Below are 16,102 nucleotides of genomic sequence, written 5' to 3'. Positions count from 1 at the left end.
TGAGAACGTTAAAGGTCGACTTGAGAAATGGAAATGGTTGCTTCCAAAAATGTAATTTAGAGGGCGAGCTAATAATTTAGTGGCTTCTTCGCTGTGGCACAAGTTTGCTTGTTTAGATCCCCCGTTAATTTTGTTAATAAAACTACAAGCACTGCTTGTGGATTTTTTTTGGGATAAGCTGCATTGGATCCCGCAAAGTGTTTCATTTCTGTCCAAAGAAGAAGGTGGTCAGGGACTGATACATCTGCAGAGTAGAATAGATTACATTTTGTGCAAAGACTTTTAACTGTTTCAGATGTTTTTAACTGGAATGCTGTAGCAAGGTTGATTTTGAACAGGTTGGGTAATTTTAATTTGGGCAGGACAATTTTTTTGTTGGATCCAGTGAAATTAAGTTTTCCTATGTTACCTGTTTTTTATAGTATTGTTTTTAAAGTGTGGAATCTTTTTACTTTTCAAAAAGTGGAAGACTCCAAATCTCTTAACTGGCTATTGGAAGAGCCTTTAATCCATGGGAAGCGTTTGGACTTAACAAACAATTTTTTTCTTCCCGGAATAAACAAAGCACTTATTGACAACAAAATAGTGACTCTTGGCCATTTGCTGGAAGTAGCTGGACTTGATTTTAAAAACAAGGAAGCAACATCTTGATGTCTTGGAATCAATTCTACTCGTGTTATAGCACAACTTCTTCAGAGATGGGAATCTGCAATAAGTGATCAAGAGAGACTTTTGCTATTGGACTATAAAAACAAACTGTGTAATCCAGACTCGGAAGAGTGTTTTCCGGGTTTGTTTTATTCTCTTAAGCTGGATGGGTGTGCTGGTTTTTATCTTGAACAAGTTGATTCTTTAAGTGTTGATTTTTTTTTTTTTTTTGTGACAGAAAGCTGAATATGTCCTAAAAAAAGTGTGTGTGTCAACTGCTTAATTTTGTGGTGGGACAAGCAAAAATGGCCATCTATTTGAGTAGGAGAAAAAAATCGAACAGGATGTAATACAAAACACTGTTGTATTGTTTTTTTTAACTTGGTACAATCTAGAATCTTAATTGATTTTTATTATTATAAAGTATTGATGATCTGCTTTCTTTTGAAAATATTTGGAGCTGTAATGATGCTCTATGTGCCATTTTTGAAGATGAAGTCTTCAAAATTTGGAATTTTTGAAGTCGCATCATTAATAACTAACATGATCTATCAGTGGAAAAAAGGGTTTTGATTTTGACTTTGATTTTTGACTTTAGAAATTCAGAATCGAATCATTAATTTAATTGTATCGCATTGTGAATAGTCTCGAATCTAATCATTCTGAATTTGCGAAAATTGCTCTTGAATCGAAAATCTATGAATCATGAATCAAATCGAGTCGCTGTCGACCCAAAGATTGACACCACCACTAATTTATTCCAGGAAACTGAAATATGCATGTTTTGTAAGTGACATCATATCCTAAATATCAACAAAACACACCAACAATCAAATATACATTTTACATATTTATTACATTTAATTGACAGTTTATTGTGACATCACTTCACTTCTGCCTTTCTAAGAATAAACCAGATTTAATTCTCCTGAGACACAAATAATGATTATTCTTAAGAGCTGCTGCTCACAGAATCATATTCAACAGTTATTGATACAGATATGATTAGTGAAAAACATACAGCCACATAAACACACCAGATATGCAAAGAGATTCTTAAAACACACGTATATTGTGTTAGTATTTTAGACATCTAAAGAATATTCAGTGATGTCAGAAAACTTTAATAAGATCACATTATGTTATGATAATTAACACAGAGAAATATTACAGACTATTAAAATATAATTACTGTAGAAGATTCACTCAGAAATGACTAAAGAACAAATCAAACATATGAAAGTACATATGAAAAATAAAGAATGAAAACAGTGAATGTAAGTAATCACACAAACATTGCCGTCTTCTCACTCCTCAGATCTGCTGCAGATGAAGTTGAGTTTGTGAGTCTCAGGAAGGCTGATCCAGCGCTGATCTCCTCCAGACTGAACTGCTCCTTTTCTCTTCGTAAGGCTGCAGTTTTCCGGTGTCGTTCCGTTCCCTGGAGCCCAGTTCTGATAGCACACGATCTCTCCGCTCAACCAGAGCCACATGTTCATTTGGCAGTAGTTGTGTAAACCCAACCACACCGCCTCAGTAGACGCACGTTTAACCACATTCATCACACGACGCTGCATCTCCTCTGACTGAACCGAGACCAGATCCGTATAATTCTGTCTGCAGTATCTCAGAGCTTCAGGCCACGTCAGATTCTCTTTGATCAGAATCAGTTTATCTGGACACAAAACAAACCACAAGCAAAAACTAGAGAGAGACTGATCAAAAACAACATGCAGAACAAACACTGTGGAGGAATCTGTCATGTCAGACATGTAGCGTGAACTTTAAGATATCTGGAGGTGATGGATGGATTGTGTGTGTTTGTGAGGATCTGCTCACCTTCATGACACACAAAAGGATATTGGTTGTCACAACGGGTGTCATACCATTGTCTCAGAGTGTTTGTATTGAGAACTGTACAGTTTTCAACACCTCCAACATTATTAGGTTCACCAGAATCCCAGTATCTGAATGAGGAGTTACTCTGATCTGACCACTGCCATGAGCCTCTGACTTTGAACAGACCGATCCAGACATCATTAGATATGTGACTATCATTGATGAACTTCTGAATCTGTTGATTCTCATTCTGGTTCCTCACACTGACCAGATCAATGTGATTCTGTCTGCAGTAACTCTGAGCGCCTCTCCAGTTCTTCATCTGATTGACAAAGACGAGTCCTGTGTTCACTTTAAGAAAAACACATGGAAACAGATTTATGAATCAGTTTGTTCATCATTTTTATGCTGGTTTATGGTTTTTAATGTGAATAAGAGCAGCGAAGCATCAGAAACACATGTAATTCAAAGACTGTTTCTACAGCTGATGATATATTAAATATTAAAATTATATTCATGATGATTATCAAGTATCCATTGTGAATTTTTGTGAGAATTTTATTGCAACTATATTTGTCCATCATGTTTTGTTACACATTTCTCTAGAATACTGTATTCAGACACACAGAGCAACACACATCAAACAGATGAAGATGTTAAACTGCAGCTAAATATATTTTTTAACTAGTCCTTAGAAATATATCAGCAAAAAAAATAAATAAATTCGAAAGGTTGAATTGTAGACTAATAATACACACAAATTAATATTGTTGCAATAATAACACTATGGGCCCTAATTTAACGATCTGAAACGCAAGTAACTTTGTGGGCGGGTCTCTAAAATGTGTTGGTCTGAAGTAGCTTCATTACTCATAGGTGTGGTTTGGGCGTAACGTGAAATAAACCAATCAGAGCGACATCTCACATTCCCTTTAAGAGCAGGCGCGCTTGTTCTAAAGCGGATTCCTATTACAACGGCGGATTTGCCAGGAGCGGTTCACAGCCGAGGAGACTGACATTCTCGTCAGGGCCATAAAACACAGAGAAGTGACATTGGGGATGGAGAAACCCACCAAAATTAGCTTCGGTTAAACAGGCGTATGATAATTTGGGTAAATGTGTAAGCTAGATGTATGCTTTTATAATAAACTGTCTATCTATCTATCTATTTATCTATCTATCGTAATAATGTATGATTTGCAAAACTGCTGCTTCTGTGTAGATGAGAGAATCAAAGTGTATGCGCGTTGTGCACACCCTACATTGATTATGGCCAAGCATGCGCCCTTAAAATAGCATCTGAATAACATGCGCAACGCGCCACTGACTTTAAACTGTTTTTTTTCGGTCAGTGGCGGAATTGTTTTCTAAACCTGCAAAATAGCATGAGGGAACGTTTGCGCCGGAACACGCCTCCTCTTTGCGCTGAACCGCCCCCGGGGAGCGCAAGTGTATTTCTTAGTTAACTGACGTGCGTCTGTGGAGGGAAAAGTCCGCTGTGCGCGGGTGCAAAATAGGAATGATACATGCGTCGGTGTACAAACTCAATTGCGCTGGGTGCAAGATCGGGCCCTATTAGTGTTTGTCTTGTTCTAGTCTGATCGTTTTTTCACATTGTAATGGACAATTTGTCTTTGTGAGGTCAGTTAAAGTTCATCTAACAATGACGATTTTTACAGGTTTGTGTTAAGATATTTTTTTATTAAATTTTTTATTGTAATACGTGTAACAAGTGAACACAATAAAATCCCATTGAAAAGACAAGAACTGAATTGTGTTCTCAGGACAAGAGTTTTGTTCATAAATATCAAGATGGGGCAAGATGTTGTACATCTATTATATGTTGAAATTTTATGCCTTCATTAAATCATTACAATTTACAGTATGTTTGTCAAAACAATGGTTTGATATTTTTCAATTTAAAAATTACAGTATAAAGTTTGCTGAAAATATAATTATCTAGGCCCATAATGGCAGATTCTCACAGTTATGAAACAACAAATATCAAAATGTTCAATATCAGTTTTTCTATAAAAAAGTTGAAAGTGTGACAAATATCCAGTCTCTTTTACATTTATGACCACATTATATGGTGCATCTTTTTATTAATAAATGTTTATTGTGATTGTATGGAGCTGCACTTACTGTTAGATGAATTGCAGATGAAAGTCAGGTTGATACTACATGGATAATCATGCCATTCTCCATTTCTCATCATAGCACAGTCATCTCTGCCAGGTGGTCCAGGTCTCCAGTTCAGATAGAGCGCAGGTTCACCTGAAGACCACTGCCATTTATCAACACTCGTCTTCTTCAGCCCAATCCAGACATACTGAATACCTCCATCATTCACACTCTTCTTCAGCTCGTTCATGTCGTTCATGTTGTCAACGGTGGCCAGATCTGTGTAATTCTCTCTGCAGAATCTCTGAGCTTCAGTCCAGGTCTTCAACACGTTTATAAAGTGATACTGACGCTGAACACATTCAGATACGGAGCAGAGAGCTGTGAAAGAGAGCGTTTGATTTAATGTTTTTCATAACAGGGTCAAACCTGAGGAAACTATACAATTCAATTCACGTTTAATTTGTATAGCAATACACATCATTTCAAAGCAGCTTTACAGAAAATGCATGAGTTCATTTTACAGTTTAGAGTGTTCTGTTATCAGAAGTGTCTAAGTATTACAGAAATGTACATATACAAAGTCACAGTTAGCTAAAAATGTATTTATTGAAAGAATGTAATAATTTAATGCAGATAAAATGAGCTCATTGAAGTAATAAATACGTGTTTGTTAACAAATGATTATGACATTTAGAAAATATAGCATAAATAAAACAACAAACACACTCACCAATGAGAAGAAGAAAGAAATATAGAGTTTGGTCCATTTCTGAGGAAAAACACATTGAAAACTCAAAAACGCAAGTAAACAAACAAAACAAAACAAAAAACTAATTTTAACATGATCATGTAATAAAAACATTTTAGCAGCATAACTCAATTCATAATCATTGAGACAATATTAACATCTGAAAGTGTAATTGTGTTTGAAGATTGAACATGTTCTTACTTTAGAGGTCGTGTGTTTCTGTCCTGAGTCTGATGTTTCTGTCTGCAGGTTTACACTACGCTATTATTATATCTGCTCTCATCCCTCATTCAGCTCATCATATAACATCATTTGTTTATTACTCTAAAAAAAGCCTTTTTCATTTTCCTTCTTCATTTGCTTGTCTCTACATCTTTTCTCTGTGTTGGTCATTGTTGCTGTAATTCTTTGGAAACATGGTCATTTGAATGTGAGTGAAGGATCTGTATATTGTATTTCTATAGCAATTCACAGGAAAAATCCACCTCAGTATTTTCTATTCTTATCATTTCTTTTCCATGTTCTTTCACCATCGATACTGTCAGTGACCAATAGCATGTTTCTGCTTCCCAAACACAATATTTAAGACGCAGTCTGTGTCTCTATCAGCATTATATCTCTTCATATCTCTATATTCACACAATGTAATGGCCAACAACAGACGTGTGCAAAGAAATTAAACAACAACAGCAGCAACACACAACTCTTTAATCATATGAATCAGCAGCACAGAGAACATCTACATTATTTCACTACGTAGGAGACATCACTCACTCTTGATATGATGCCAACTCATGGTCAGCATTACAACATGATACATTTCCTTCACTGGCATTACAAAACATTCTTGGATTTAATGTCAGTGCTACTTAAACCTCTTTCTCTTTATAACCTCTTTCTAAAGTAAAAGGTGAAGGCCAGGTATGGTAATACTCAGAATTTGACCTCTACATTTAACCCACCCAAGTTAGTGCACACACAGGAGTAGTGATTAGTGAATACACACACACACACACACACACACAGAGAGAGAGAGAGCAGTGAGCAGCCATTTTTGCTGTGGTGCCCGAGGAGCGATTGGGGTTTAGGAGCCTTTCTCAAAGAAAACTCAGTTATTCCTGCCAGTATTGAGAATTTAACCCGCAACCTTCAGGTTACCAGTCTGACTCCCTAACTACTGTATTAAGCCATGACTGCCCCATTTTGGCTGATGTTCGCTAATCATCACGCATATGAAAACCTTCAGGTCTGCAATGACTATGACTAGACATGAAATTAGACTAGGTAAAAAAAAAAAAAGGTAATTTCATACTAAAACTCATGTTCATATTATCTTTATTGCGCTTTTTACACTGCATTATAGGATGCATCTGGGAAGGATTGAGGCTGTGGCTGCATCCGAAATCACAAAATCTCTGAGTAGATGAATAACTAAATACTTCAGACCCATTCAGTATAGTATGCATGTGTCTGTTATGAATGTAATCGAGAAGGAATTCAGCTCAATTCAGTTTTGTTCTCATCCAATAGTGTCAGTGCTGACAAATCAATAATATTATTGATTATTAAGTGTCTTTTACAACCCAACTAAGCAAGCCAATGTAGACAGTGAGAGTAATAGAAGTAATAGTAGCATTACTATAACCTATTATATATTCATAAAAAATTACATTGCTCTATTTCAGCTCTTCAGGCGCACAGGCAGCTGTAAAGCACATGCGGCGAGATCGGCGTAAGGTTGCGGCATTGCTCCCAGGGTGTATCACAGGCCGAACCAGCTGAAGATCCTCCCAAAACATACAGCTGTCCGTCAAGATTGGCTGATCTAATAGATCTGATGTGACAGTATTGTGTTTGTCTTTGTTTGTGATGCTGCTTTGTTGCAAGTTCAAGTTAATAGAAAAAGTTACATTTTTAGGATGGGCTTCCTTGCACATCAGTGTCAAAAAGGTTGAAATAGTGCATCAAATCAAAGAAGGCGGGTTTACTTTTCACAGAACCTGAGTGTGAATTTAGTGGCTACATTTTTGACAACTGTTTTCTGAAACAAAATACATTTATGCATACAAAACCTTTTTGAATGACAAATCTAGGCTATCATTCAGTGATTAATGTGATTCATAATTGATAGTGAAGAGATATTAAACATTAACAGAGCTGTTTTCAACATATCTTGGTCAAAAAATGAGTTGGGTCCAGTACAGTGACAGGGCGGCCATACATAAAATCATGGAATTTTTTTTGTTGAAAAACAAGTGCCAGCATTTTTTTTTTTCAATTTCAGCGTAATGGGACTCAGTGGGCGTGATGCAAATGCCACAGGCCGCCCTCGCTGTAAGCATACTGCACCATACTTTGTCTTTTTATCAGCTCTTTCAGGCTTCTCTCAGACGGCAGCAAACATATGTTAACAACCAAGTCCAAGGTGAGTTTTTTTTTCACGGAGTAACTGTTTGCGAACAGTGTCATTTTCTATACCGCAAACCATGCAGCCTCTAATGAGTTCATCTTGTAGTGATCCGAATTCACATTTCTTTGCCAGAATTATTAAACACGTGTCTATCCATGATGACGTTTTTTTGCGGGTAAGCACAATTCAGAGAATTTAGTTGGAAGTACCTCCTCATGATCTTCCCCGTCAGCATACACACGTTTCAGACTTGTCAACCGCTTTGGGACAGGCAAGGTTTAACAATGTGTAGGCTTGTACTTTCTATTATTTATAAATTTATGTTTAGCAGTAGATGTGCCATTCCTTTTCAAACTTTCTCCAGTTATCTGCAATGTTGTCATCAAAGATCAACAGATGGATACGGCAAAGTCCCTGGGCCATTTTATCCCGCTTCTTACACCATGTATTTTTTTGATAGACAGAAACACAGAAGTCGTCTTAATCCGTACAGTTGTTTTATTAATCTGCCCTCTCCACATGTACTCTCTGTTTTTCGACATGGGAGGAGGGGCTGGCCTTAAAGGGAAATACCACATCATTCTACAGGTCCTGTCCAAAGTTCAAGACAGCGATACGGCCTTGTGATGAACTACACCTGTGGTTCATTTGCTATTTCACCTGTGTAATCTTGAGGAGAACTGACTTCACACATCCACTAAAAATCACCAAAACACCCTTATGTATAAAAGTATCCATAGATGTTATCCTAAAAGTGTGCACACACACAAAAGCTGCGCAAAATTCCCTTTTTAAAACTAAAAAATATTAATTTTCCAACCACCGGATGTGCCGAACAACTGAAACTGAAGCATCGAGAAGAAAGGCCTTCTCTTTCTTCTGGATGCTCGCCAAGATGTCTTTCCATGGTCACCATAGCCACCATTGATCTCCTGACTGTGGTGGCGGTCTGCTTGGTGGCCCTGACCCTGGTCCAAGTCTCTCAGCAGATTGGCTTGGTATGCCTGGAGCACTGCTATTGTGTGCAGTGAAGCCCCAGTCTGACCTGCTGCTGCGTATGCAGTCTTCAACGGTTCAGATGGCAGGGCCGGAGCTTTCAGTGTCGATGTGTCACCCAGCGAGAAGTAGCTCGCAAATGTCTCTTCAGTGGGAGGCATAGACAAGTACCCGTGCTCGCGCATTTCCTCAATATTTGCATGATTGGCATGCTGATACCGATCAATGCGGGCAGAGTACAGGTTCTTCTATGCCTTCTCGATCTCAAAATTGCAGATTGGAAAGAAATGGAAGGCTCATGGGAGCTAGCGGGTTATGGCCAGAAAGAAGCCGCTCATCTAGCCTTCCATGAGCGGTCTCTTCCCTCCCGCACCGCCATGGCAACTGGAGCCTGGCGGAAGCGTGCTCCTTCACCAGCTCAATATATGCGGGGCAGGGGGGCTGGCAGGGTTCAGCCATTTCGGCATCTTCACCCGTGTCAGCCTCCTACTGCTCATCCCGGCTTAGAGCACTGGCTGCCGGACCAAAATACACATCTGATGATGCATCTTCTCCCAGAAGCTCACCCTCGTCAGCTGCTGAGGGGTGCGAGAGATCTCAGATGGAGCTCGCTGAGGACTAGTAGCTCCATCTGAGATCCCCATGATCTCGGTCTCCTCTCCGCCTCGGCGTGAGTGGGACCCGAGCCGTGGGGTGCAGATGACTGTCCCTCTTCCCTCGAGAAGAGAGACAGACGAGAGCGGAGCATTTTTAGAGAAAAACACTCACAGTCTGAACACACGGATCCCTCAAAGGGCCGAGCACCATGCTCCTCACCAAAACAAAAGTCGCATAAGTTGTGAGTGTCACCAGGTGTCAGAAACCTCAGACAAGGGTCAGCACACTTATTAAAGCGCTTGTCACTTTCCATTATCTCTCAGTACTCAGCAAAACAGTCCCTGTAGATGAAGGAGAGGATGACGTTCTCTAGGCACCGCTTTTATACTTCCTGGTCGCACTAGTAGTGACGTCATGACTGTTGTGTATATTACAGTGCTTCAGTCATCAGTCACGCTGAGACGTTCCCCAATAGTGTCTCAGGACACAGTGCGAGTTCCCTTACGAAAGGGAACTTGTGTTACGTCCTTGTTCAATTTGACATGTCTGTTTGTGTTTCTCTGTTTTTGGTCACTTTTTATCTGTTTGTGTGTGAACCAAACAACCCACTAATGATCTGATTGATGAGGGTTGAGTTCATTAGTGAAGAGTAGTGATACTGGTTACTGAGAGTGTACTGCTCTCCTTGTGTGTTGTATGTTTCTGTCTGCAGATTTAAACTACGTGATTATTATATCTGCTCTCATCCCTCATTCAGCTCATCACATAACATCATTTGTTTATTACTCTAAAAAAAGCCTTATTCATTTTTCTTCTTCATTTGCTTGTCTCTACATCTTTTCTCTGTGTTGGTCATTGTTGTTGTAATTCTTTGGAAACATGGTCATTTGAATGTGAGTGAAGGATCTGTATATTGTATTTATATAGCAATTCACAGGAAAAGTCCACCTCAGTATTTGCATTTTCTATTCTGTTTCAGTCTATATTCTATTTGTTTTCCATGTTCTTTCACCATCAACACTGTCAGTGACCAATACCTTTTTTTCTGCATCCCAAACACAATATTTAAGACGCAGTCTGTCTCCATCAGCACTATATTTCTTCATATTGGAGCACTGTATGCACACAATTTAATGGCCAACAACGGACATGCAAAGTAAAAAAAGGACAACAGCAGAAACACGCATGTAGCATGTATAAGTGCTGCAATGGTAGGTAGAAATAGTAGACCAATATCAGATGAACTAGGTTCAGCTCAAAGAAGGAAAAGGCTGGGTTTAATGAAACACAGACACAAGGTTGCAGTGCCAAGTTGCGGAGTATATTACAGTGAAATAAGATGACAGGTATTTACAATATTAACATGTGCTCATAGGTAGTATTCAGTTCAAAGTTGTTAAAGAGCCAAGTCAGGATTCATACACAACGATCCAAGTGCTCGAAGCTGCAACAGTTCACACACAGCCCATGCAAAGGGCAGAGTCCAATAATTTAGAAGAAAAGTTCATGAGGGAATCAGTCCACGAGGTCAGTATTAATGTGTGTGAGGCTGTGTGAGGCTGTGTGAGGCTGTGTGAGGGGAGCGGCTACAGTGCCTCCTACTGTACCGGCAGATGCGTGTGTGGCATGAGGCGGTAAGGGCTCTCGATAAATAATCTAGCTTACGGTGATAATTGTCGACTACGCCACCCTGAATAAATCAGGGAATATCTAAATAACCCAGCAATTTGCATTAGGTCTCACAGGTTTGTGTGTGTGTCAGGGAGGTTAGAGACAAGAGTACAACTAAATTACAAAAAAGGTATTTTATTGACATACAAAAATAGTTAAAAACAGTATATTTTCTTAAAACAAGGGTGCTCAGCACTCAATGCACAAATATCAAAGGACAAAAACAGGTGCTCGCAGGGGGCAATATGAATAGCACACACCAACATAGTCCTCTACCCATGAGGGTAGGAGGAGTTTCAGCCAAACAAAAAAAATAAAACCAGGCTGAGTCGACCAGCGGAAGGACCACTTAATGGCTTTTCCAAAAGCGCAATCCTACTCACACACACACACACACACACGTCACCGTGCACTTGGATCACACATGCAGGCACTTCAAAAGTGTCACCCACTGCAACACCACCACAACACTGCAAGAGAAGGTCCTTCCGCCTGGCCACCTCAGTTCCTGGAAGAAACAAAATGAATAGACAAAAAAAGTAATTAAGTTTAGTAAAACCCCAAAATAATAACCAAAGAAAATGTCACAGCCAAATTACACATACAATAATCAAGATAAACAATGACACACGTACTTAGATAACACAATAAATCTAAACAAAATACACAAAGTTGAACTAAAGAAATGAATAACAAAAGAATAGAGCTGGTGCAGCACACACACACGCACTCGCGCGTGCACACACACTGGTTCTCGTACAAAAAACAGGCAATTATTATTGATCACAACTTTTCTATCACACTAAAAAAGAGAGAAAGGAAGTAGACGATACAAATCCTGTGCCCTTATGAATTCCCGCCGGCGCGATCAGCGCGACACGGAGGGCAGCGCAAGCATCGTGGTTATCCGGGTGGACTCAAGTTCATAGAAACACGGAAAAACGAGAAGGAAATGTTGCAGGGTACCAGCAAAATGGTCCTGAGGACGAAAGGGAGGACCCGCGCCTCACGAACGCCTTAAAGAGAAGCAGCGAGATGTTAGTGCCTCTCTTTCCACTACAATCTTCCAGGCATCTTACATAACACTTACAGACACCTATTCTGAGCTGATGAAATGCACCGTCGGAAAAGTGCTTAAATGAAACGCTACAATTTGAAGAGAACACATCAGTAGCGTTCTAAACACACAATTTAAAACACTCGCTACCAGCACATACCTGAGGCGCTAGTGGATGACGCACGAGGGGGCGGAGCAAAGACGTGACGCATCTCAGGATACAGCCAACCCGCATTAAATAGACCATACTCTCCCCTGATAGGACACCACAACTGTCAATCACTTAACTAATCCTGTCACACGTGCACTCTTAATCTTCGCCTCAAGGCCTAGTAGCTCGCCATCCATATGTAACCTGGCCTGTACAAAACAGGACCAAGCTATGAGTAACACTATTTTCAATAGCATTAGTTTTTTAGTGCCGTATGATACCAACAATGACACTCACCAGTTCCTGTATCATTAAGTCACTCAAACAGCACAGTCTCAACCGAATGGTAGAGGCGTCTAAAAAGGTTGGCAGGCATAACAGTCAAACCAGCAGTTTAGAGAGTTAAATTATACGTTTACAGGGCTAAACTCCAACCTGCAGCAGCTCAAACACACCGGCCCACACACACTAACCAACAGCGCGCAGCCATATTTAACCCTTGTGTGGTGTTCATATTTTTGTTACTCAGCCAGTGTTCGTGGGTCTGGTGGACCCGCTGCATTTTTGGGTTTTTAATTCAACGTAATCAAACACTCTCTCTCACTTATTGTACACACAATCTCTCTCTCACATGCACGCACACATTCACGCACATACACACACACGCACACACACACATACTACACACACACACACACACACACACACACACACTTGGATATGTGGTTTACGGGGACTCTCCATAGGTAATGGTTTTTCTAATGTACAAACTGTATAATCTGTCCCCCTACACTAACCCTACCTCTAAACCTACCAATCACAGAAAACTTTTGGCATTTTTTGAATTTCAAAAAACACCATTTAGTATGTTTTTTTAAGCCGTTTGGTTTACGAGGACACAGATGTATACACGTTGTAATACCCATGTCATTATACACATTTGTGTCCTCATAAACCATATACAAGAACACACACACACACACATACAATAACAGCAAGCCCTGACAGGAGGAGGACAGAGTAAAGGTACACAGGATCTAAAATTTCCACACTTTTATTAGCCCCGGGTCCAGTGGACCCGAACATCCTGTGTGTAATATAAATGTGTAGGGGGGTGTACAGTGTGTGGTCATTGAAAATGTGTTCTGATATATGTTCTTCACAGAAAATGAGCCAAGGCCAATGAGTCTCAGTTTGAAAAAATAATTTATCGTATCATTTTTCTTTTGATGAAAAATGAAAACAGGTCCTACAGACCCAAACACCATACAAGGGTTAAAGGAAAGTGACGCAAGCTCTGCGTCAAATCTCGCGATACCAGCATGAAGTCTCGTGATAACGTGAACATAGTGTGAAGCCGTATGAAGGGAAAATAAGGAAGATAAAATACCTGGGTTACACAAAACTCTACATTATTTCACTATGTAGGTGACTGACATCACTCACTCTTGATATGATGCCAACTCACGGTCAACATTATAACAAATTTAGAAATAAATTTAAATATAAATTTCCTTCACTGGTGTTTCAAAACATTCTTCTATTTAATTTCAGTGATACTTAAAACTTTTTTTTTCTTTTTAACCTCTTTCTATCTCTTTTTGAAAAAGAGTGAAAGTAAAAGTAGAAGGCCAAGTATGGTAACCCATACTCTCGGACTACAGTCTCCCCTCCTCGACCCAGGAGCACGGCAGCGAGCTCTCCGTCTCAATAGCTCCAGCTCCACCTCCTCAGACAGCCACCAGCGGTCACCCCTCCTCGACCCAGGAGCACGGCAGCGAGCTCTCCGTCTCAATAGCTCCAGCTCCACCTCCTCACACAGCCACCGGCGGTCACCCCTCCTCGACCCAGGAGCACGGCAGTGAGTTCTCCGTCTCAATCACTCCTGCTCCACCTCCTCAGACAGCCACCGGCGGTCACCCCTCCTCGACCCAGGAGCACGGCAGTGAGTTCTCCGTCTCAATCACTCCTGCTCCACCTCCTCAGACAGCCACCGGCGGTCACCCCTCCTCGACCCAGGAGCACGGCAGCGAGCTCTCCGTCTCAATAGCTCCAGCTCCACCTCCTCAGACAGCCACCAGCGGTCACCCCTCCTCGACCCAGGAGCACGGCAGTGAGTTCTCCGTCTCAATCACTCCTGCTCCACCTCCTCAGACAGCCACCGGCGGTCACCCCTCCTCGACCCAGGAGCACGGCAGCGAGTTCTCCGTCTCAATAGCTCCAGCTCCACCTCCTCAGACAGCCACCAGCGGTCACCCCTCCTCGACCCAGGAGCACGGCAGCGAGCTCTCCGTCTCAATAGCTCCAGCTCCACCTCCTCAGACAGCCACCGGCGGTCACCCCTCCTCGACCCAGGAGCACGGCAGCGAGCTCTCCGTCTCAATAGCTCCAGCTCCACCTCCTCAGACAGCCACCAGCGGTCACCCCTCCTCGACCCAGGAGCACGGCAGTGAGTTCTCCGTCTCAATCACTCCTGCTCCACCTCCTCAGACAGCCACCGGCAGTCACCCCTCCTCGACCCAGGAGCACGGCAGCGAGCTCTCCGTCTCAATAGCTCCAGCTCCACCTCCTCAGACAGCCACCAGCGGTCACCCCTCCTCGACCCAGGAGCACGGCAGCGAGCTCTCCGTCTCAATAGCTCCAGCTCCACCTCCTCAGACAGCCACCGGCGGTCACCCCTCCTCGACCCAGGAGCACGGCAGCGAGCTCTCCATCTCCAGCTCCACCTCCTCAGACGGCCACCAGCAGCAGCGACGGCTCTCCCACAGCGTATCCCTCCTTCCTCCCGGGCTTCGGCACCAATGTAGCAAAGTATGTTGTTATGGGAAGAAGGAGGCGGGAACCGGCAAACATTCGTCGGATTTTAAATAATAAGAAAATAAATAAACAAAGCGAAAGTAAAGGCGACAGCCCCTCATGGACGACTGACGTAATATCAGATCTGTCTAATTTTCTTTTTTCTTATTTCTAATTTTACATAAACACAAAAAACAGAGATGAAAAATGTACTTAAGAAATGTACTTGCTATGGTTAAATAAATGTTCAGTGATATCTTCCAATGTTTTTTTTTTTTAATTTACCACATTTTTTCTCTATATAGTGTTGATATGGCAACTACTGTAGTAAATACACTTTTCTAACGACATTTCATTAAATGTCATTCAGTCTTATTCATGTTAGTTTTACTGCAACAACAGCAAAGTTACACTATAATTGTGTCCCAATTCAGAGCTGAATCCTTCGAAGTCCAAGGTTGATATGAATGTTGTTAAACAAGATGCTCTAATGGCTCGTTTCCACTGAGCAGTACAGTACGGTACGGTACAGTACGGTACGGTTCGGGTCTGTTAACCATGATCTGGCTAGCGTTTCCACTGCCAACAGTACCCTTACTTGATAGGCGTGGTGTTTCGATCGACGTAATTTTCGCGCGAAGAAGAACATAGTAAACTACAATGGATGACATACAGCAGATCTTGTTCTTGCTCCTCGACATGTTTGTCACAAGAAGACAAGCGCCGACATTAGGCTTTTCTCAATATTAAGTACGCAAAGTTTGTACTTGCCATGTGCGACTCCTACATGCAAATGGTACAGCGCGTTCTTAAAAGCGTCACTCAGCTCGCTCTGCTACTCCGGTTATCTCTGTTACTCTGTATGTACAAATTTAAGCAACAATAAAACGAAATATGTTATAAAACACTACTCTGCCTCTTTTCGTTTTCATTTAAATAAATTAAACATTATAGGGACACAAATGTGGTTCATGCGCAACGCATATTGATTATTCACTGCACGTTATACGTTATTCTATTTATAACAAAACGATTTAAAACACAACCCTAACGTTACCTCTT

At 41.1% G+C, this 16,102-nt stretch overlaps 1 protein-coding gene across 1 annotated transcript; it reads right to left on the bottom strand.

Annotated features, from left to right (window-relative positions):
* Positions 1-1,949: 1,949 nt before the first annotated feature.
* LOC311078641 (C-type mannose receptor 2-like) lies at positions 1,950-5,381 on the bottom strand (the record flags this gene model as incomplete). Its single annotated transcript, XM_084107569.1, has 4 exons — positions 1,950-2,323; positions 2,488-2,829; positions 4,633-4,992; positions 5,345-5,381. The coding sequence occupies 4 exons, from the start codon at positions 5,379-5,381 to the stop codon at positions 1,956-1,958; spliced, it is 1,107 nt and encodes a 368-aa protein (XP_083963695.1). The 3' UTR covers positions 1,950-1,955.
* Between the last annotated feature and the right edge of the window lie 10,721 nt (positions 5,382-16,102).

The sequence above is a fragment of the Abramis brama genome, assembly GCF_963993115.1.
Source record: "Abramis brama genome assembly, chromosome: 3".
NCBI classification, from domain to species: Eukaryota; Metazoa; Chordata; class Actinopteri; order Cypriniformes; family Leuciscidae; genus Abramis; species Abramis brama.
Note: the sequence above shows the minus strand (reverse complement) of the source record. Positions and strands in the feature narration are given on the sequence as shown.